The 22,332-nt window shown below is 44.2% G+C and overlaps 1 protein-coding gene across 2 annotated transcripts in view; it reads right to left on the reverse strand.

Annotated features, from left to right (window-relative positions):
* The window catches only part of DDX46 (DEAD-box helicase 46), an 84,803-nt gene that overhangs the window by 60,330 nt on the left and 2,141 nt on the right, over window positions 1-22,332 (reverse strand). For both annotated transcript variants that reach the window (XM_053293575.1, XM_053293574.1), the window contains exons 2-6: window positions 21,394-21,426; window positions 19,998-20,186; window positions 15,650-15,793; window positions 5,655-5,751; window positions 4,884-5,049 (exon numbers count right to left, since the gene is read on the reverse strand). In XM_053293575.1, coding sequence (XP_053149550.1) covers window positions 4,884-5,049; window positions 5,655-5,751; window positions 15,650-15,793; window positions 19,998-20,186; window positions 21,394-21,426 — 629 coding nt within the window. The remainder of the gene's footprint in view (window positions 1-4,883; window positions 5,050-5,654; window positions 5,752-15,649; window positions 15,794-19,997; window positions 20,187-21,393; window positions 21,427-22,332) is intronic.

A 22,332-nucleotide genomic window follows, 5' to 3' on the forward strand; every position in this document is an offset into this window, starting at 1 on the left:
ATGGCTTGCCAGTTTGATGGTTACTCTGGCACAGTTCAAGGAGATGGTTTTCCTTGCTGTGTTGTTGGTCATAAAGCTTTGAAGAGGCAAGTCGCAAGTTGGTAGTGGGCTCACCTGCTGATCAAAGCTGCTGCTTTGATTGTGGTGTCCTCTTATTTTGGTTGGATTGATTAGGCCAATTCTTTGGATAGTAAGGCCGCTTAAAGTTGCTTCCATAACGTTGGTAGGGTCGCCTGAAGTCTCGTTTATCGGTCTGCCGGTAGTTGTTCTGGCGCCTCTGGTACTGATTGTACTGGTTATACGAGCGGTATCTGTTATACCGCTGGTTGGTAAAGGTTCGTGCAGTGACCTGTGACTTTTTCCATTATTCCATGTTGTTGTCGGTCTTGTCCGAAAACAAGCCCGCTCCATCAAATGGAAGAGTCTCAATGCGATCACGCATATCCTAGACCTGTAGCTCGCAGCCAAGCATGTCTCCTCAGAATTATAGATGACGTCAACGTGCGGGATTCAGATTAGGCTAAATGCTTGGCATTAGCCAATTGCTGACGAATAGCCGCTGTAGACTTTGCAAAGACGGACTCAAATTTCTTCACAAAATCGCTTGGTTCCAGCTTGTCACGTTGATCGAACAACGCCTCCCAGAGGGAATGCGTATACCTCGCTTGACAGGCCACATAGTTGGCAATTTTGATCGACAAGCACGCCGTCGAATACGTCTGTCTCCCCAGGACATCCAGCTTTCTGCCCTCCTTGTCTGCAGGTGTGTTGTGCCTCCTGCCACCCTTAGAAGTTGTAGCGCAGTCCACCACCAGTTGGGAGTAGGGTGATGTACCAGATAAGCATTCTCCTCCTCTTGGACACGATACAGGACCTCCAAGCGTTTTGAGGTGGGTGCTGAAGTCTGGAGCACCTCCCACGCCAATTCTGCCACTCTGGTGATATGAGGCAGCATAGGCAGGTAGACCGGTTTCAAACCAGAGGCCGCTCGCATCATATTATAAACTGGGTCCTCGAGGTCAGTGGTCTTTTCCTTCAATGACAGGCCTAAAACCTGAGCCATCTCTGCCACCTGTTGATGGTATCCCTTCATCTCCTCATTTGGTGACGTTGAAGGGACAGCCGCGACATCAAGATAAGCAGGTGTCTCGGGATTGTCTGGATCAGGCGTAGTTGAATCAGAGTTATAGTCATCCTCATCCTCCTCATCATCCTCCTCGTCATCTGTGGGTGCAGGTGAGTTACCCACCGCAATAGATACATGGGTACGCTTTGACTGCGTTGCCTCTGGAGGCGGTGCAGGAGTGATAGGCTGGGGCCGTGGCACATTGACCTGCAGAGAGATGGACCACTGCCACGGTAACGGTGCCGAAGCCTGAACCGCTATTTCTGCGCACCGCACTGGTGTAAAAGCTGTCTGGACAGCCATCTCCTTCCTGACCCTGTGGGTCTGTTCTCTCTCTCGCAGCCACTCCCGAAACAAAGCGTAGCCTCTGCCCGACAGCCGAACCGAGTCATCCCAATCAGCACTGGGCAAGAGTCCTGTGTCCAGCATCCCCTTAGCCAAAAAGGAGGGTGTCTTGGGTAGTGGAGTCCCGGGTCTTGGCCTAAAGAGGTAGTCAATCTCATGGAATCCTGTAAAGGTTCCCGTAGAGGGTGTACTTTCCTCAGAAAGCAGCATCCGGTTTAGGCGCCTAGCCTCTGGCTCCTCCATGTCGCCTGGTGTCATCGGAGAAGGCTCCAGGATAATTTCTTCCACCACAACAGGATCCAAAGGTACAGCACCATCCTCGATGCCAAGTTCGATATCGGGGTCTGTGTTGAGCTCCGTATCTAAAATGACGGCAACCGTCGAATCCAACGCAGTCGATGTAGATGCTTTTGACGTCGAAGGGAGAGCAGCGCGAGTGGCCACTGCCACGTCGTCTCGATGTCGAGCCCTCGATTCTGAAGTGCTATCTCTAGACCCCTGCCTGGGAGTCCTCAACTGATCACGATATCGGCTGGAGTGTGCTCTGGGCCCAGGAGTCAATGGTGACTGATAGGGCGTCGGGGCCGGAGATAAGGAAGCTGCTCGATGCCTGGGGATCACATAGCCTTGCAGTCCCGAGGGCGAAGGAGTATGTTCCACAACCTGATCTCGATGCTTTTGTTTAGGCTTCTTGTGGGCAGCTCCGTGTGCCGAAGAATCCTCCTTGTGCCCCCTCTTCCATCCAGACCAGCATTCCTCTGGACACTTAAAAGTTCCTGAAGGGTCCAATGCCGATGCTGAAGCAGTCAATGTCGAAGCCCTCGACGTCGAAGCGGCAGATGGTGAAGCGCCTGAAGCCGAGATTTTCTTTGACTTTCCTGGGTCTTTAGCATGAGCACTCGACACCGGGTCCAAAGCCAAAGCTGCCGGGGCAGTCTTTTTAGGCAACAGAGCATCCTCCAACAAGAATACTTTAAGTTGAGCAGCACGATTTTTAAGAGTCTGTTTACTAAAAGTCACACAGACGGAGCAGGATTTCGTATTGTGCGACTCCCCTAGGCAAAACAGACAGAGTATGGCAGTCTGTTGAGGGGATCTTTCCGTGGCAAGTAACACATCGCTTAAAAGTAGTCTTGCCGGGATTACCCGCCTTACCGGGCTTCCCTGGGCAGCTCATCTTAAGGCAAACAGTAGTTGTTCCGTTCCAAGGTCGAAGGGGGAGTTCCGAGATCGTGGTCAAATCCGAAGGAGTTAGAGAAAGAGTAGTCAGTCCATTCCAAAAATCAAATCCGAGTCCAGAGTAATGCCAAATCGGAGGAAGTCCAAAAGAATGGTCAAATGCCGAAACCAGAAGTCCAAAAACCCTAAAAAACGAATTACAAACTTTCCACATGAGGAGCAAACAGTCTCCGAGCACTGATCGCTATGGCGGTCAGAAAGAAACTGAATGCTGAGACACCTAACCGCCACTAGAGGGTACCGCAGTCACATGCAGTAGGCGGTTGGCGTCGCGAGGAGCTAACAAATTCTTCCCGAAGCTGATCTGCGGAGGCGCAGAACTCACTTCTTATGAATGATGGAACCACTATCCAGATCATCGGCATTCAGGACCTGGCAGGGCTGCTGCTGCACAACCTGAAAGGCAGCCCTTATGGTGTAGTGCCATGGGGCAGCTGCCTTAAAACCACTTCCAGGCAGTGACAAAGCACAACTTCTGTTGTTGCCAATGGAAATAGTGCTGCACGACTGCCACGAAAGCAGCTTTGTTTTGCAGCTGCCCCGTGGTGCTACACCATCAGGGCTGTCTTTCAAGTTGTACAGAAGCGCTGGCAGGTCTGGAATGCCAATGTTCCACTGCACAGAACGTCAGCCATCATTAGAACAAGTCATGAGCTGCTAAACCTTCATACATCTTGAGAAAGTCAAGCCACATTTTTATATGCTTTTTTCTCCAAACTACCAGCACAGCAAGATCTTCTACTCCATTCTCCATTTTTAGTGCTCCTTTGAATTTCCATTTGCACGCAGTCAAAGTCTTTGGGATACACAAGGCAAGCCTTCTTGATCTATCTTCCTTGAATTGTCATCCCTATGGGTGGGGGCATATTCCAGCATAAAATTTTGCTGGAACACATTCAGATGATGCAGCATACTATAACCCTATTCAGAAATTTAGAAGAAATGGCGCTCATGAGTACAGCATCGAAAGCAGGTAGAAAATCCTGCCTGGAGTTCAGTCAGCCACTCCTTCTCTCTAGCTGCTAATGGTTACAGCAGTGTTTGTGTGAAAAGGGATGCATTATAACTGTGACAGTTGCTGCTTCTGTTATTCGCAGCCTTGGTTATCTGAGGCTGCTAATCACTTAAGCATCAGCCATCACAGTTATTACATTTCCCTTTTTTCACACCGACACTCTAACCATGAGCAGCTCGAGAGATGGCGTGGCTGACATTCACTCACCAAGGCAGGACTTTCTACCTTTCTCACCAAGGCAGGACTTCCTACCCACTTTCAGCTGTGTAAGTGCAAATGTCACTTCATACTAATGTCTGAAGAGGGCTTATGGTCTGTTGCATCAGGAAAGCAAACCAAAGGAAACTGAGCTCACACACTCTCTCCTCTGTTACCTTCCCTGCACACAAAGGAATCCTGGCCTGTTAGAACACAGCTTCATAGGTTGTCTGAACCTAAGAGCTACTATTTAACTATGGTTTAGCAGCCAGGATACGAAATCAGGACCTCTGGTTTCATATCCTGGTTTGTATACCACAAACAAACCATAATACCTGGGTTTGGATGACAGACAAAACTGCTTTAAACAAGCCTGGATTTCTTTGTCACAGATAAGTGCCCAAGTTGAGGAAGGAGGATATACAGACTCAGCATTATATGCACTTTCTGACCCAAGAACTACTGTCCGATCCGAGCCAATATCCAACATGACCTGAGAGTGCAATGTATCCTTTTTTCAATTTCTCCCCTCAACTCAGATATAATTAGAAATAGTGGGCTGGATTCGAAGTATTTCTTGAAGTACTTAGAAGTAACTTCCATTTGTGCCAAGGGGAGGGGTGACATTAAGCTGATGTCCCATGCCTTGCTTGCCTTTCATGCCATCATGTTCCAGAAGGCACGGATTTCCAGTGCAGGAGGCACCAGGGGCTGCCATGCTGAGGAGGGGGTGAACATAAGAACAGCCCTGCTGGATCAGACCCAAGGCCCATCTAGTCCAGCATCCTGTTACACACAGTGGCCCACCACTGTGGGTGGGAAGGTTCACTTGCATTAACTTCCTTTCCATTCACACTCTGTAGGAACCAACCCAATGTGAAATATGCCTGCTATGGGGTAATGTTCAACAGCAAAATAAAGCCTATTTTCCTCCAATGGAGTAGTGTAAGAAATTAATACCATCATCATCTTCTAAGCTCCATTTCTTCCCCTGTTTCATCTCTTCAATTTCTTTCTTCAATTCTCCTATATTTTCCATAGCTTTCTTACGCTGTTCTTCTCTCCATTTCTCCACTCTCTCTTTTCGTTTTCTCATCTCCTCTTCTAATTTGTTCTGATCAAAATTCTACAGAAAATAAGAAAGCAATAAACAGAAAGTTACTCATCAGTGACAATTTAGTCACAATTGTGACTCCCACTAAAGTCAATAAACACAAGACCAACCTACTATGAGAGCTTGAATATGGCAAAATACAGTTTCCAGTTTCACCCAATGCAACCAAATTGTGGGAAACTGACATTTCCACAACCTAACAGCTAACTAAAAGTACAGTCAAAAGTTGCTGCAAGATTTTGATCACGGATAGGAACAGGAAATCAGAGACAGAAATTTTCCTAGAGGATCAATGTCATTTGAGAGCTGATCTGTTTTACTGGATAGCACAGCAGAATGCAAGAAATAAGAGACTGGAAAAACAATAGGTTCCAATCCCACAGCTGTAATTCAAAGAGTCTGTGGTCATAGCATCAGGTGGTAATCACTCACATCCCAACTACATCCTACTTGCTATGAAATCCTGTTGAGCAATTATGTCCAGAAGAAAGCACAGCTTTAAATAAATGCTTGTGTTCCATCCAATATGGAAACTAATGGGAGTTTGCCCAGACTTCAGAAATACTAAACTGGTAAAATATGAGATAACTTTGCCTTGTTATTGCGACTGTACATACATTAACATCTTTATCTTTTTCTTCTTCTTTGTCTTCTTTCTCTTTTTTCTTTTCCTTGTTAACTTCAACACCTTCCACTTTTTCTTTAGATCGTGATCTGAAAGAAGAATATCAAGAGTTGTGTATTACTGAGAGCAATCTAGCTTCCCTTGAAAGGCTCTAGGTGTAGTGAACAGAAACAATTATGACATGACACATATGCTTGTATTCCTGAAGTAATTAGCAGTGTGATCCTATGCAGTTATACACACCAAAGTCTACTGATAGTAAGGAAGTAAACACACGACTCTGCATAGCATCAGACTGTACACACACATACAGCCCAATCTGATGTTTACTCAGATGTCAGTCCTATGGAATTAAATGAGACTTACTCTCAAATAAGTCTACACAGGATTGCAGCCTTAAGCTAAGATCCAAAACACAACACAGGCTTTGAAAAGTTGTCCTTCCTACTGCAGCCTTTTGCACCCCTAACTGCTTCTAAAAGTCAAAGGATGTTCCAGAGCACCATAACATGTGATCCAAGGGATTTAAGTGGGCAGGGAAAACTGGCTGCATTTCTCTACATGCTTTGGATCTTGGCCCCGGTCTCCTACAAAGTGCATCTCTTTCAGAGACATAGCATATAGGAATACTCCTGCATGGAAATATTCCAGTTATTAGAATGTTTTGTTCTTCACTTTTCTTGAGGGGGAGTGAGTGAGTGTACTAGTTGCAAACTTCATTTCCAGAACACTTAAGATACAATATTCTAATAGTTTCAATGTTTACCTTACACCTCCTTAAAGGCAGCAGCAGCTTGTCCAAATCAGCTAAAATATGAATGCTTGTTTCACTAAGTGATTTAGCACTTGCCTTGGAAGTCTTAGTGCCCTCCAAGGAGTCACTGCTGGCTGAAATATATATAAACCCCCCAAAAAACCAAAAACCCCACCCTCTTTCCTCAGAATTTGACAGACCTGGCTCCGATATGAAAGCCATTTATCATGTTTATTATGGATTTTTATTATTCCCACCTTTTCTCCCACAAAAAGGACAAATCCAATCCAAACACATGCTAACCCATGGCAACAAATGTAGAAATCATTTCTGGTTGGTAAAGAGAGACCTTAATATGTCTCTTTGGAGCCCACTGAACCATTTTAACAAAAGCCACATGCTTATCTTAAGAGACAGAATGTATGTCAATGAACTTTCAAAACATGATTTTTACAACTTTAGAATGATAAAAATAACTCTTCATAGATATTGCTCTCAGCTATGGTTTACACATTTTAATTGCATATCTTGACTGCAAGCTTCATACTACTTCTCACAAAACACACCTGCTTTTAATTTTCAGAAAGTATATCCACAGAACAAAGAGGCCCCAGTCAGCATTTCTGAGCAAATGACAACAGTACAGAAGTCCCAATGGAACAAGGGATGAAAGTTCTAAAGAAGGCCACAGCTTTAGTTTCTGAGGCAGCCAGAGAATCAACCAGAATTTTTGAAGCAAGCCAACATACCAGAGCAGCAGATTCTCAGCACTCAGCATTGTGATCAATCCCTAGGCAGAGTTCAAATCATACTTCTCCTAAGTAGGGCAATTCCTCAGCCCACAATTCTAAATCTCCTGTTGGGGTCTCTAACGTGAACAGCAATGAGAGTTCTAATAGTATATACTGTCCATGATAGTATTGGAAGTCCCACTGCTTTCCTCGTTAGAAACCTCATCAGAATCTCCCACACAGTGTGTAACACCAGTCCCTGCCAAGAGGAATGGAGCGAGTTCCTTGGTTACCATAGCAGAGCCTTGCATGAAGCAATGGTTCTCAATGGTATAGCCAGGTACAGAAGCCTACCCAGCCACTGTTTCTCTGGACCAGTGTCCCCTACAACACTTGACCATTTCTTCTCTTGCCTCTTTTGTTGTCCCTTGGAGTGTTTTGTCCATACACAAGCTCTTCTTCCATGATCAGTGAAGAAGTTACAATTCTTGCTCTTAAGAACTGGGAGGACAACTTCTTCTTCTTCTTCTTCTTCTTCTTCTTCTTCTTCTTCTTCTTCTTATTATTATTATTATTAATTTAGCACATTTTTATACCAAGGTCTCAGGGTGGTTCACAACAAATACTAAAAACAGTTTAAAACAAATAATAAACAATCAAAAGTTAAAAGGTTAAAAAGCTAAAAGGCCTGGGTAAAAAGATAAGTCTTTAGACACTTTTTAAAAGCCTCTAGATGGGGAGACTCTTATTCCCACAGGAAGCGCGTTCCAAAGTCTCGGGGCGGCAACAGAGAAGGCCTGCCCCTGGGTGGCCACCAAACAACATGAAGGTAGCCACAGACGAGCCTCCCCTGATGTACGTAGTGGACGATGGGGATCATGCAGAAGAAGACGCTCTCTTAAATAACGTGGGCCTAAGCTGTTTAGGGCTTTATAGGTTATAACCAGCACTTTGTATTTTGCCCAGAAACTTATTGGCAGCCAGTGCAATTCCTGTAATATAGGAGTGATATGGTCTCTTCGATATGACCCGGAGACTGCCGCATTTTGTACTAATTGTAGTTTCCGGACTTCGTACAAAGGCAGCCCCACACAGAGTGCATTGCAGTAATCAAGTCTGGAGGTTACCAGCTAGTGTTCTACTGTTTTGAGATCATGAACCTCAAGAAACGCACACAGCTGGCGTATCAACTGAAGCTGACAGAAAGCACTTCTGGCCACTGCCTCAACCTGGGACACCAGGGAAAGGAGTGGATCCAGAAGCACTCCCAGACTGCATACCTCTTCCTTCTGAGGAAGTGTGACCGCATCTAGAACAGGTAGATCAATATCGCTTCCCGAGTGACGACCACACACAATAAGTACCTCCGTCTTGTCTGGATTCAGTCTCAGTTTGTTATCCCTCATCCAGCCCATTACTGCTTCCAAGCAGGCATTCAGGGAGGATATGCCTTATCCTGATGATGTTGACATGGAGAAATAGATCTGGGTGTCATCAGTATACTGATAACACCCAGCACCAAATCTCCGGATGATCTCTCCTAACAGTTTCATGTAAATATTAAAAAGCATTGGAGAGAGTATGGAGCCCTGAGGGACCCCATATAAAAGCTCAGATTTTGAAGAGCAACAGTCTCCAAGCGACACCATCTGGAATCTGCCAGAGAGGTAGAAGCGGAACCACTGCAAAGCAGTGCCTCCCGCCCCCAACACTCTCAGACGTTCCAGAAGGATATTATGGTTGATAGTATCGAAAGCCGCGGAGAGATCCAAAAGGACCAACAGAGTCACACTTCCTCTGTCAAGTCCCAATTGGAGATCATCCATCAGGCCGACCAAGGCAGTCTCTACCCCACAGCCTGCCCGAAAACCAGTTTGAAATGGGTCTAAATAGTCAGTTTCCTCCAAGACCGCCTGGATCTGAGAGGCCACCACCTTCTCAATCACCTCGCCCAACCATGGGAGGTTGGAGACAGGCCTGTAGCTATTAAACTCTGAGGGGTCCAAGGCAGGCTTCTTAAGAATAAGTCTAATAATTGCCTCCTTTAAACAAGGAGGCATCCTGCCCTCCCTCAGAGAGGGATTTATAATTGCCACCAGGCTCTCCACAACAACCCCCTTGCCAGATAGTATAAGCCACGTTGGGCAAGAATCAAGCAGACAGGTAATAGGACGCATCGTTCCGAGCAGCTTGTCCACATCCTCAGGAGTCACAAACTGAAATTGATCCAGTCTAACCACACAAGAGGAGTTGCTGGATACCTCTGCATCTGACACTGCGATAACTGTGGAGTCGAAATCTAGATTGACCTGAATACAAGAGACTTTGTCCACAAAAAATTCATTAAAAGCGTCACAGCAGGCAACCGATGGTTCCAAATTCGGATTCAGGGGAGCAGGGGGCCCTACTCGCCCCCTCACAACCCTGAATAGCTCCACTGGACGAGCCTGCAGAAGCAATATGGGCAGAAAAGAAACACTTCTTTGCTGCCCATATAGCCAAAGCATAGATCTTTAAATGTGCTCTATGTCGTAATCTGTCGGATTCGAGTCGGGTCTTCCTCCACTTAGGCATTGGAAAACAAATGGAGAAATGAAATGCCTAAATGCAAACACGGTGAACTTAAAATTAAACTTATATTCATTGGAGCTTCTGATAGATAATGTAGACTCACAGTTTGAGGAAATTAAAAATTACCAATTTTGCAAAAGAAAACAAACTCTTCCAGAATTAAATAAACTAGTTTCAGAATTAAATGAGGAGGCTGAAGAGGGCAGTCTTGAATTTGAAGAGCAATAGAATCCCAGGCCCAAACACACTGGGAAATACTGTAAAATGTTCTTCAACTTTTAGCTGAATCCTTAGTTAATTTAGTGAATATTATGCAGACATGCAGGTTCCTGAATACTTGGTAGGAAACAAAAATAACTGTAATTGCCAAACAAGAGAAAGATCCTACTAAAAACAGAACCATATAAACCAATAGCCTTCTTAAATCAAGGTTTTAAAATCTGGTCCAATATTTTAGCTACTTGTCTGAGTGACACCAGAGGAAAACTGATATATGTAGATCCAACAGGCTTTATTTATTTAAAAAACTTATACTTGCAACATGTATTTTGGGTTTTTTAAATTTCAATTGTTCTATTATGTGTTTTTTATATTAATGTAAACTGCTTGAGCCACTTTAGGAAGGGCAGTTTATAATATTATATAAAGGGCAGTATATGTTATTCATGATGATCTGTGTTTTAAAAAGCCATTTGTCACTCTGCATGCAGAGAAAGTTTTTGACCAAGTGAAATTGCCATACCTATTGCAGTCATTAAAAAACTTTCTAAATTGCAGAAGAAGTTATACATTTGATAACACTGATTTATGCAGCCCCTAAAGCTAAAGTCTCTGCTTATGAAGTAAGTTTAGGAACGTTTTCAAATTCACAGGGGTGTAAAGCAGGGTGGCCCATTGTTGCCATTTCTATTTGCACTGTCTATAAAACCTCATGCAATTGCAATTAGATACAACAGAAATCATATTATTATTAATAATAATAATAATAATATAAATATCACTAGTCTTAAAGTCAGTGGAGAAGCCTTTAAGATTAGTTTATACACAGACAACACAGCACTTGAATCAGAGGTAGCAATTACCTCTGGTTCAGCAATTAATACCCTTAAAGAATCATTCTTATTTTCTGTTTATAAAATCAACTTCAACAAATAAGAGTGGATTTGTCTTAATATATCTAGAGCTCTCCGAGACAGACTAGCTGCTTTTGCAGAAACCATGGAGACACACAGCAATAAGATAGTTGAGATTACACAAAACATGGATTATAACCATAATTAAATTAATGCAAGAACGTAACCTAGGCTTGGCTCACAGACTCAGTGTTCCTAAATGGGGAAAACTGATATACTGAAAATGAGTATCTTAGCTCAGGTGTTGTGTTGTGTGTAAGGTGAAATAGTAGTAGTAGTAGTCAACTTTGTTAGCCACACCATAACAAATTGTTCTCTTGGCGGCTCACAATACAACATGAAAAAAGCAACACACACGTAAATCAGCACGTGCACACACACTACAGTACAAAATAGTTTAAACCTTTAAAAATCAGTTTTAAAAATCAGTTTTAAAAAGCATGAGCAAACAGGGGTCTTCACCTGGCATCTAAAACAACAAAGTGTTGGCACAGGCGAGCCTCACTGGGGAGGCTACTGCATAAACGGGGTACCATCACCAAAAAGATCATCTCCCTAGTAGGCATCCACCCTCACCTCGTTTGGCAAGGGCACTTGGAGCAGGACCTCCAAAGATCTTAAGGTCTGTGTTTGGATCTATGAGGCAAAGCGCTGTCTCAGGTAACCTGGTCCCAAACCATTTAGGGCTTTAAAGGTTAAAACCAGCACTTTGAAGTGGGGCCCGGAAATTGACTAGGAACCAGTACAGCTGATGGAGCAGTGGAGTGATATGATCAAAACGCCCAGCTCAGAGAGTAGTAAGAAGAATGGAAACTATTAATATTGATGTCTCTTTGGTCACAAAAGCCCCCTAAGGATTCAGCGAAGATTTTTCATAAACCTACAGTATGGGTGGCTTACCCCTTTGTTACCAGACAATCTTCCCTCCATCTTTAAATGCAACTCTGTGTCTGCCTAAGACTATTGCATAGACAGGCATTTGGTGCCAGGTGAAAAAAAGACCTCCACTTGTACCAAAAGAGTGGAGTCATGCAACCTCAACAGGTGCAAACAACTTGGAGAGGCAAAACACCCATGCACCGTGAATTCTTAATGAAGATGAATTTCCATATGGAGTAAACAGGGGTCTATAAAAGACAAGCGCTGAGAAACTGAGTAACCACATCCTGAAATGCAATCAAGGCAAGTCCAAGACAACTGATTGGTGTCCCAATGCCCCATTATCTTGGAATTCCAACTGAAAAGCAACTCCCCCACCTAGAAATTACTCCCCACTTCCATTAGAGAGGCACTGTTCCCTCTAACGCGCATGCATGCTCACCTTCTGCCAGATCCCCGCACAGCAGTTTTGTGCTGCCAGCCAACCCTTCTCCCCAGCTGGAGAGCACTGCCCCATTTCCCCTCTCCCTGGCTGGGTTGCAGCCACGTGCCACCTCCTCCCTCCCTCCCTCACCAGCCAGGCCTTCTCCTTCTCCAGTTCCAGCTGTGGGGGAGGGAGGGAGGCAGCATGCTGTGGCCAGAGGAGGATGAAAGGAGCAGACAAAGAAGAAGCCGGGGCCAGGGAGGAACTTCTGCTGGGAGCTCTCTACCCGCCCCAGCCGATCTCTGTCCTCCCCAACTCCCTGGCTGACCATTTCAGTTTCAGCAGATAATTATCTTCCACAGTGCTGCTTTTTACATTTTCTGTTCTTATAGAGCAAGAAATGCTTTCTGACCCTTGCAGTTCATTTACAGCTTTCAAGAATGCTAATGCCAGGTTTCAACTTTGTGATCCTCCAGCAGGGAGTTAATTACTTCCTGATTGTCTCCCGCCCATAGTTCTGTGCCCGCAAAGTTTAAGAGGTACTCAGCTGACCTCTGTGCTCTCTGCAGCAACATGCGACTAGTTTTTTTGTGTGCAATGCACAAACCTGGCTGGCAAGAGCAAAAAGCTTGGAGTGAGTATTTTCCATATGTTGCTTTGATGAATTCAAACCTACCCTAATGGATGATTCAGTGTGTACAAATTGTTTCTGAGTTGTGTTTAAAACTTTAAAGGAGACAGACAGAAGTGGAGATCACAGGAGTACTGGGGAAGAGAGGGGAAAAGACACTGTGTGTGTGTAGACCAGGCTTCCCCAAACTGCGGCCCTCCAGATGTCGCTGAACTACAACTCCCAGCATCCCTAGACACAATTTTATGTGGCTGGGTATGCTGGGAGTTGTAGTTCAGCAACATCTGGAGGGCCGCAGTTTGAGGAAGCCTGGTGTAGACTGTAGGTGTGCGTTTGTAGCCTGTAGAGGTAGGTGTGTGCATCAGAGGGATTTGTGTGTCTGTGTATGTATGTAGAGGAAGGTGTGTGGGGTGGGAAGGAAAGGAGTGCATCAGATGGAGTTTGGTAAATTTACCTAGGTTCATCTCAGCTGTGTTAAACTGGGTATGTTTGTGAATTGGTTTTACATAAAATCATAAATATTATTTAAATTATTATTTAAAAAAATAAATTGTATTAATTTGAAATGTTAAGGGGGGCCCCACAACGCTGATTCACCCCCAGCCCTGCATCCCGCTAGGGACAGCCCTGATGGAGGGGGAGGAGAACGGGAGGCGGCAGTGGTTCCCCCAGCGCACAATGTTGGCAGAGGGAGGGCAATAAAATTTTTTGCACAGCACGCATAGTTTCAATTTCTGTATCTGTGTGTTTTGCTGTGATGTGCGCACACTGAACTGATACTGACACCCAGAATAGAAATCTTTCCACTCACTGATAGTGAAAATTAGAAGGAACACTGTATAGCGGTTCCTAATTATTTCCTGGAACCTTCCCATCTTTGCAGCCCCTGTTAGGAGACCTCAGAAAGAAAAAGCCTACAAATAGCCTCTGCTTTGGGCATGTGACCTTCAGACACAGGACTGAAGCAGACACTCTGCTCCTCTACTACCCTGGATTCCATGTATTCAGGCACTCTGTTATTGTACGCTACCCTACCAAAGCCTCCCCTCAGGAGTGCTGATGGCACAGTGAGTTACTCTCCCTCATCTTTAAACAGTCCCTGATCCTCCCCATCCATTCAAAAGGAGCCCACACATTCGAGTCCCCTAGTTGCCTTCCCCAGTCCCTCAGGAAGTTGGGAAGGGGCATCAATGCCTGACTGGCCACCAACTGCACTTAAACCTAAGGTGCCTGCTTGGTGCTCCCAGTCTACAGTGACAGACAAAGCTGTGGCCTCTTCCTTGCCTACTGCTTTGGCAGCACTTTGCGGTCAGGACCCTTGAATTTCCCTGTTGAGATCAATGCCCTTGGTTTTGCTCACGAAAGAGCAGGCTGCCCTTTATGTTTTCTATCTCCCTTTTGCGCTTTCCTCCCTCCACTCACATTTTGCTGCCTGTCAATTGCTAGGCTATCTGAGCCTCTGCCTGCTCTTCTCTCCCTCCCTCCGTGGAAGATGCATTTGATAATTAATGGATTCTAATAACAGAAAGTACTGAGGAGATTATTGGCTAGAAAATTCCTCTCAATTAACTGAACTTTCTTGTGACATAAAATCAAAAGAAATGTTGGAAGACAAAGCTTTGATTATAAATGTATTAATGGCTGCCAGACTGGTTCTTAGTACATGATGGAGAAACGTTAATTCCCCAAGCATGTTGGACTGGTTAATCAAGATCTGGGATGTGACATGTTTGATTAAACTGACTAACTTAGTGAGGATTTGAGAAATAAGAGAGATGATAACTTTATATATAAGTGGAGTCTCATTCTATTCTGAAATGATGGAACACAAGACAACATACAGCAAGAAACAATCTAAAGGAGTAATAAGAACAAAGTTGTCATTTTCTGTATTGTATATTCTATTTGAATACTACATAATTATAATAGAAGAGCGAGTCTTTTGTAATGCCCTGTCCTATAGAGGCAGTGGGGAGAAGGACAAAAATGGCTGTAACAGTATAACGCAAACATTAAGTCTTTTTCTCTTTCTTTGCAAAGTCCATGCCTGCTTCAATGTACCAGGCAGGGACATGCTGGAGATATGAACAAAATATGAGACAGTAAGAGAGAGTAAAAGGACTTTTGAGCACAAACATAGTGTATGGCGCAAAGCACTCTATGGTTTATTGCTAAACTGGGCGTCCAATACTGCTATTAAAAAACAATGTAATTTCAAACACATATTTTAGACTTTGCTGGGAGTCCTTTAACTTTTGAGGTGTTTTAGACTGCACATTATTTCATTTTAGCGATTAGGACCACACTGATTGCCACATTCTCCCCAGCCAAATTCACTCTTCCCATCTTGCCAGAATTCTTCCAGCCTTGCTGTTGACACCACTATTGTGCAGTAAGACAACATTATAGTAGTGTGACTAGGGATTACTGGAAAAAGGAAAATGACCATTTTATAGTTTTGTATGTGACTGGGTCAATTGCACTGCTGAAAAGAATGACACTGAAAAAAACAGATACACACTGAAAATGCTTTCTGATGCTGGATTCTCTCTCTAGGTATCTATTTAATTTACAGCTATCTACAAATTCAAAGTTTCCTATCGCTTGTAAGACAAAATGAACAAATGTTTATTGTCTACAGCAGTGGTTCCCAAACTGGAAGCTGCCAGATGTTGCTAAACTACAGATCCCATCATCCCCAGCCACAATAAATTGTAGCTGGGGCTGATGAGGGTTGTAGTTCAGCAACATCTGGAGGCTCCAAGATTGGGAACCACTGGTCTACATACAGCAACCTGGCCATAACAATAGCTATTATATTAGAGCACTTACATAAAAGAGCATGTGTCAGTATTCAAAGTTACCTATTTTCCACTTTCTTGTTCTTGCCAGGGCTGGAAGATCGGGAACGTCTCCCTCTACTGCGACTTCTGGATCTTCTCCTCTCCCGACTGCGTGAGCGAGGCCTCCTCTCTCTACTCCGCTCCCTCTCTCTACTTCTTGAACGCCTACCAAAGAACAAAAGAAAATTTTGAGCAATACCATAAGCAAAATATGTTCCTCCTGCCTACAGGAAATATAATGCATTAGAGACAAAGCAGAAAAAGGAGCACTGGTTACTCACCATGAAGGCTTCTTCTTGCTGCTGGATTTGAGGACATCTCATGTGGGTTGTACTTCCCACATGCTCCAGAAGGCAGGACTATGCAAATTATGAGATGCTTTAAAAGCCTGGGAAGGAGAAACCCACTCAGTTTGTAGTAGTCAAGCCCAAGATACAGAGAAAGGTGTGAGAAGAAAAAGCAATACACCAGTAGGCGTGGACACCCAGACAGTTGGGTTGAGAGATCCTCAAATCCAGCAGCAAGAAGAATGGTGAGTAACCAAAGCTCCTTTCTCTGCTGCTGGATGAGGACATGGAAGTCAAGCTTGAAGTGTCAAGTGAAGGTGGAAGGAGAGGTCCAGGTGGCTGCTTTGCAGATTTCTGAAAGTGGGCATTGGTAGAGGATGTAGGTGACGTGGACACTGATCTTGTAGAGTGGGCTGTGATGTGAAGAGGCAGTCGTAGGTTCTGTACCTCGTCGGCCAACGTGGAACAGGAGAACCCTGTTATCTGTGAGGGTTTCGTTCTGCAGGGGTGGGGGAGTGAAACTACAGATAACGGGGCAATAGAATTGGGGGGTTAGGTTCCTGAGGCAGTGGGACAAAAGGGCGAAAACAGGATGAAAAAGACTGAAAGTGGGGGAAATGGGGGGTGCCCTACCGTGCTGTGTGTGTCTCCAGCAATGCCCCACAAAAGTAAAAAAATCATTTTTTAATCATGTTTTTCTTTTTTTAAACAAAAATGAGTCACAAAATGGCTCCTGTCCTCAAAATGGCGGGCAGAAATGACCTTGGGAGGTCCTTTCTGCCCATCCCTGACCTATGGATTCACAGGTATTAACCCTTTAATTGCTTATTTTTTTTCATGTATACGGAGGTCGGTGGCAATTACCTGACCTGATTATTACTTGACCTGATTAATTACCAGAATTAATTGTGGGTCCACAATTAATGCGTTTCTCCTGTACAGGCTTTAATCCATCTGGTGACTGTAGTGGTTGAAACCTACTGACCCACAGAGGAAGGTAGAAAGGACATGAACATGCCTTCTTTGGAGCGCAAGGAAGCCGTGCAGGAGATGTATACTCTCAGTGGTGCACGTCAAGTTTATGCCAGGTTTTTTCCAAGGAGTGGACAGGCTTAAGACAAAAGGATAGGACAATTATGTCTGGAGAGCGATGAAACATGGAAGCCACTTTAGGCAAAAAAGAAGGGTCTGGAATCCGATGAATGGCATCAGGTGAAAAAATGCAAAAATTGGGATTGGCGGACAGTGCATGTAATCTTGACACACTTCCGGCTGATGTGATGGCCACGAGAAAAGGTAGTTTAAAGGAGAGTTGGCGCAGAGGTATTAATCGGATGGGCTCTAAGGGCATCTTATGGAGCACACACACTTATGCAAATCCCAAGAGGAAAAGCTGTGTATTGCAAACCATGGTCTCTGGGGCCAGTGTGGTGCCATCAGGATTACCTAAGTCCTAAGAAAATGAATTCTGTGTAGTAGGTGGCTGAGGACTGTTGTAGAGGGAAGGCATACAGAAAAACTTGAGGCCATGAGGAAGACAGGGCATCCACTGCCTCTGCTCCTTCGCGGGGGAATTGATAGAAGAACCTGGCTAGCTTTGTGTTGGCTAGCAAAGCAAAGAGATCCACCTGAGCGTGGCCCAAAGCCTGGGTTAGGAGTTTGAACGTATGAGGGCTGATGCTCCACTCGGCCAGATGTCTCTTTCCTGCTGAACCAGTTGGCTTTCATGTTGAGAGATCCGCTGATCTGATGGGCTGTTAGGGAGGCCAAGTGAGACTGCCTATTTGAGCAATAGAGACGCTTCCTGATGAAGGGATCTGGATCTTGAGTTGAGTACCCATTGGCCAGATATGTTGGCTTCCTATGAGTGGAAGAAGTCAGAGAGGCAAACTCCCACACAGGGAGGCAGTGAATCAGGATAGTTGCCTAGATTTGGATTGAGTAGTGAAAGTTTGGTGTGGTTGGTTAGGTGGTCTATTGTTGTTATTGCGTTTTCTGTTCCAGAAGAGATGCTGAGTTCTAGGGTCTTGACCCCAGGGTCTGAAGGTGGAATGAAAGGTACAAAAAGGTTGGAAGGGCCTCAGTGGCTATCGTCTGTTGTCCCTTCGAGAGAATGAAGGGAGTGCCTTCTTCTTTAGTTTTCGGTAAGTATTGCTTTAAGGGCTTAGTCACCAAAGAGTTTGGCTGCAGTATATGGTACTGGTGTCAGGTCTGTGTGTGAGGTTGACTCTACTTGCCAATGCTTAAGCCATAGGTTTCTCCTTGCTACCACCACAGAAGCCATGGAACACAAGGAGAAATTGACTGAATGTAATGTAGCATCAGCTATGAAAGCTTGTGCTTTTTGTATTTTTAGGAGTGTTTGCTTTTGACAATTAAGATCTAAGGGAGTAGCTCATCTACCTAAAGCAGAGATGCCTGTGCTATGATGGAGGTGGCAGTAGAGGCACATACTGATAAGGAAGTCACCTCATGTCCTTTCTTTGGGACAAATCCATCCGCTTTTCATTGGGATCTCTGAGGAAGCTGTCCCCATCTCAAGGGAGGATGGCACCAGACAACAGGGCAGCCATGCGAGTGTCGGTGGGGCGAAACTTAAACATGTCTGAAGCTTCCTGAGCAAGAATGTACTTAACGAGAGGCGTAGGCTTTCTATTTGTTGCTGATGCTTTCCATTCCTGTTTAACAGTGTCAACAAAACAATCATGGAAGGGAAGGAGAAGGTCATGTTGCTTGGGCATTGGGAAGACCAGGGTTTCCTGGGATGGTGGAAGGTGTTCCTGTAAAGTTGTTTGTTGGAGCCCCAGTGTATTGATGGCTTTGTAAATAAATGCATGAAACTGTCAGGTGGAAAAAGCCTGAAAGACTTAGAAAAGGATTCCGAATTTTGGCCACCCGATCATTCTCTTTCCCCTCTAGAGTCAACCTCTAAATCTGGGTCCTCTGTCCCTGGCACAGGAGTGTTTGGGCTCTCGGGAACAGTATCGGAATTTTCAAAAGCAAGGATGGGTCCCAGGTTTGGCAGGCCAAGATAAAGCCCCCTACAAAGGGGATCTGGAGAGAGATACAGCAAAAAGGATGGGGAGCCTCAAGGACCTCTGGCTTTCCTCTGCTTCCTGGACTTTGTCTGTTTATGTCTATAGGACCTCCTATGCCAGATTTTTTCTTTGCATTTTTGAAGAGCTGGAAGAGGAAGATGAGGAGGAGGCAGTGGCCCTGGCCCACTTTCTAAAGCTCTTAGATTGCTTGTGCTGATGGAGCAACCTATTGATTATCCCCTGGAACCAGGCCTGCCAGGCTGGTGGAACCTCCAAGGGGAGAGCAGATATAGGGGCAGTTGGCAGAGCAGGTTGGTTGGAAGGACAGGAGGGGCTGGATAGGAAGACCCAAGTTTCCATCCAATGGCTAAGGGGGAAAAGGCTGTCTCTAGAGCAGGATGCAAGAACTGGGTGGGGTTCTCCTTCACAGGCTCTTTAAGCATCTCATAATTTGCAAAGTCCCACCTTCTAAAGCACATGGGAAGGATAACCCATGTGAGATCCCTCAGCAGCAGAGAATATTTATTTCAGGAACCCTTTATGAGAAAACTGAACTCCAACAGGACAAACATAAGCCCAATTATAATAGCTTGTAAAAGTGGTACACTAACTCAGAATAATTCCTAACCTAACCCCCATTCAGATGTTCTTGAGCACAGAGGTGCTCATGGTTACAGCTCCAAAAGCAGGGAGAAAGTCCTGCCCCAGAGCTGTCACTCACCCGCCTTGAGCCAGCAGCTCAAAGTTATGGCACTGTGAAGGAGGAAATTACCAGCCACCACGGTTATGGCACTTCCCCCTTCACACAAACAGCACTGTAACTGTGACCAGCAAACTCGAGGGGAGTGAGTGACTGCTCTGGAGCAGGACTTCCTCCCCATTTCCAGAACTTTAATTGTAAGCGCCACTGCGCTCAAAGGCATCTGAATGGAGCTCTAGTTTTCCAGTAAATGGCAACCACCATAAACACCCAAAATTTACAGAAACACACTGATGAGTATGAAAGTTTCCTTTGCAACGACCACAACAAAATTTGTTGTTTACCTCACACGCTTCCTGTCACGTGACCGAGATCTCCTCTTGTCTCTGCTGCGTGATCTTTCACGTCTTCGATCTCTGTCCCTACTTCTAGACCGTCTATCATCTCCACGTTTTGCTCTTTTGTCTGATGGAGAACGACTTCTAGAACGACTTCCAGAGCGCCCTCGTGATGAGGAGCGCTTCCGATAATGCCTGTGGCAGCATATTAACAAAACAGTCAAGATATGCAACACAACAAAGAGTGTAAAGTATGCAATAAACCTATCAAAATAATATAGCAATATTTCTAAAGGTGGTTTTTCATTTCTGAAAGTTGCAAAACCAGCTCTTGATTTATCTTCAGTACTGTCATTGACTTTGGCCTTGAGATACAATTCAGGATTTGTTACAGAAGCTGACTATTTTTGTCCCTTCCAATGCTATGATTTTTCTATTGTAATAATCTGCTATTCATATCGAAGCAAGGCTCAAGGCATAGAGGCATAACAGTAAGAGGAGGAAAGCAACAAAGGCATTAATGGTGAGTGAGGAACAAGCAACTTAAATGTTACACTAATATGAAATATCTGAATGAAACATTTCCAACCCACTATGTATGTTGTTATACCCACAGAAATTAACATTTTGTAGTTTATCAGTCAAGAATGCAGAAAACATGATTCTATTCTTGCTCCTAAACTGGCCCCATTGCAACTTCCAAGACGTTCTGTGCTCACTCAAGTGACAATCAGGTATCAACACATGTATATGTGTCAAAATGGGGGAAGAGGGAAACATATGCAATAGGAGCAGGAAAAAATATTTTTAAATGTAAAAATGTTAATTTTTGCTCAAGAAGCATACTTTATCTCTACCATGAAGAGAAATGAGCATGAACACACAGGTTATTTAATATCAAAATATGAGTTAGATCCAAAGGAGTCCTTCCATCAGAAGAAGGGCACTTTTGGATCCAATCCATTGTGCCAATTAACTCCCAAATAAAGAGCCACTGAGATGCTAAAATGTAGCTGAGGCTACTAAGTACAGCACACAAAGAAAAGAAAGCATGGGGTGAAGGAAGTGAAGTACTACTTAAGAATACTACATCCTAATAAACTCTCTTCCTAAAATCTTTTGCATAGCTGAGAATACTGAGAAACTGAGGGCTATGGCTTTCTGATGCCATGGGAAACTGGCAAACCTTTGCCACAAAACACACTTCACCTTGAGTAGGAAGCCATCACAGGCTACAGGAAAAAGAGCAGCCACCAAACACTCAGGGATCATGCGAAGCAGACTTCATACAGATATAGTGGAAAAGGCAGGAACTATATGACTAATGCAATATGTAACATATACTACATTAGAACTTAGACATTGTGAGATCAAAAACCATTTTTTAAATAGATTAACTCACTGTTTTTGTTTGGATAACTGTTGCTTTGTTGATCTGAGGAAATGAGAGAGATTATGGTAAGCAAGGTGGTACCTTTTACTGGACCAGCTTCTGATTATGCTATATCAACATGAACCCTTTCAAACTGCCTGACACAAATGGGTCATGCTCATGGCGTGCAATAACGGACTTTCCCCATCATACCATGTATCCGGCGCAAGCTATTGCATACTTGTGCAAATGCCTAAAGCATGTACAGTATCATTTCAATCAAGAATTTTCTCCCACATGGTTCAAATAATACGAAACTGGCATTTAACTGTTGTCCGATACGGGAATCTATTTGCCTTGAGGCCAGGCTTCACCTGTAAAAGACAGCCAGCTTGTATCAGTGACTCCAAACAATATCTCATTATCTGCTAAGCAAACCTCATGAATGCTGGAGGAGACAAAAACTCTGTTACAAAAAATCTTGTAATTGAGTACCCAAGCACAAACTACATGCACTGCCCATTAAACAAAAAAGAAACCTTTTTTTAGCTTTGCTCAATTTTAAAATACAAGCAGTGATTACGCCTCCTTGCATGTAAATATTTTTAATGGATCAGAATTAAAAATATACATATGCCACCTTCATCTCTGTGCACAAGAGGTATAATTTTGAACTCATGTTAGGTTCATATTCATGTCAGAACAAAATCTTACAAGAATCAGCCCAGAGTTAATGTTATGGACCCAGCGAATGGTCTGGGAGCTTCCAATGCTTTAGTATTGTTGAAACTAAGCAGATCCAGACCTAATCCATGCTTGATAGGAGACCACAGCAGGCCCCATACAAGTTGCTCTGAGCTTCCAAAATTAAAAGTGGGATAAGATAAAAATAAATATATTTTATGCAGTCTAACAGACACTGCAGACATTTTCTCTGCAGGCTCCATTTTGCACCAGATGTAGTACAGC

Source organism: Hemicordylus capensis, chromosome 2, assembly GCF_027244095.1.
Source record: "Hemicordylus capensis ecotype Gifberg chromosome 2, rHemCap1.1.pri, whole genome shotgun sequence".
NCBI lineage: Eukaryota > Metazoa > Chordata > Lepidosauria > Squamata > Cordylidae > Hemicordylus > Hemicordylus capensis.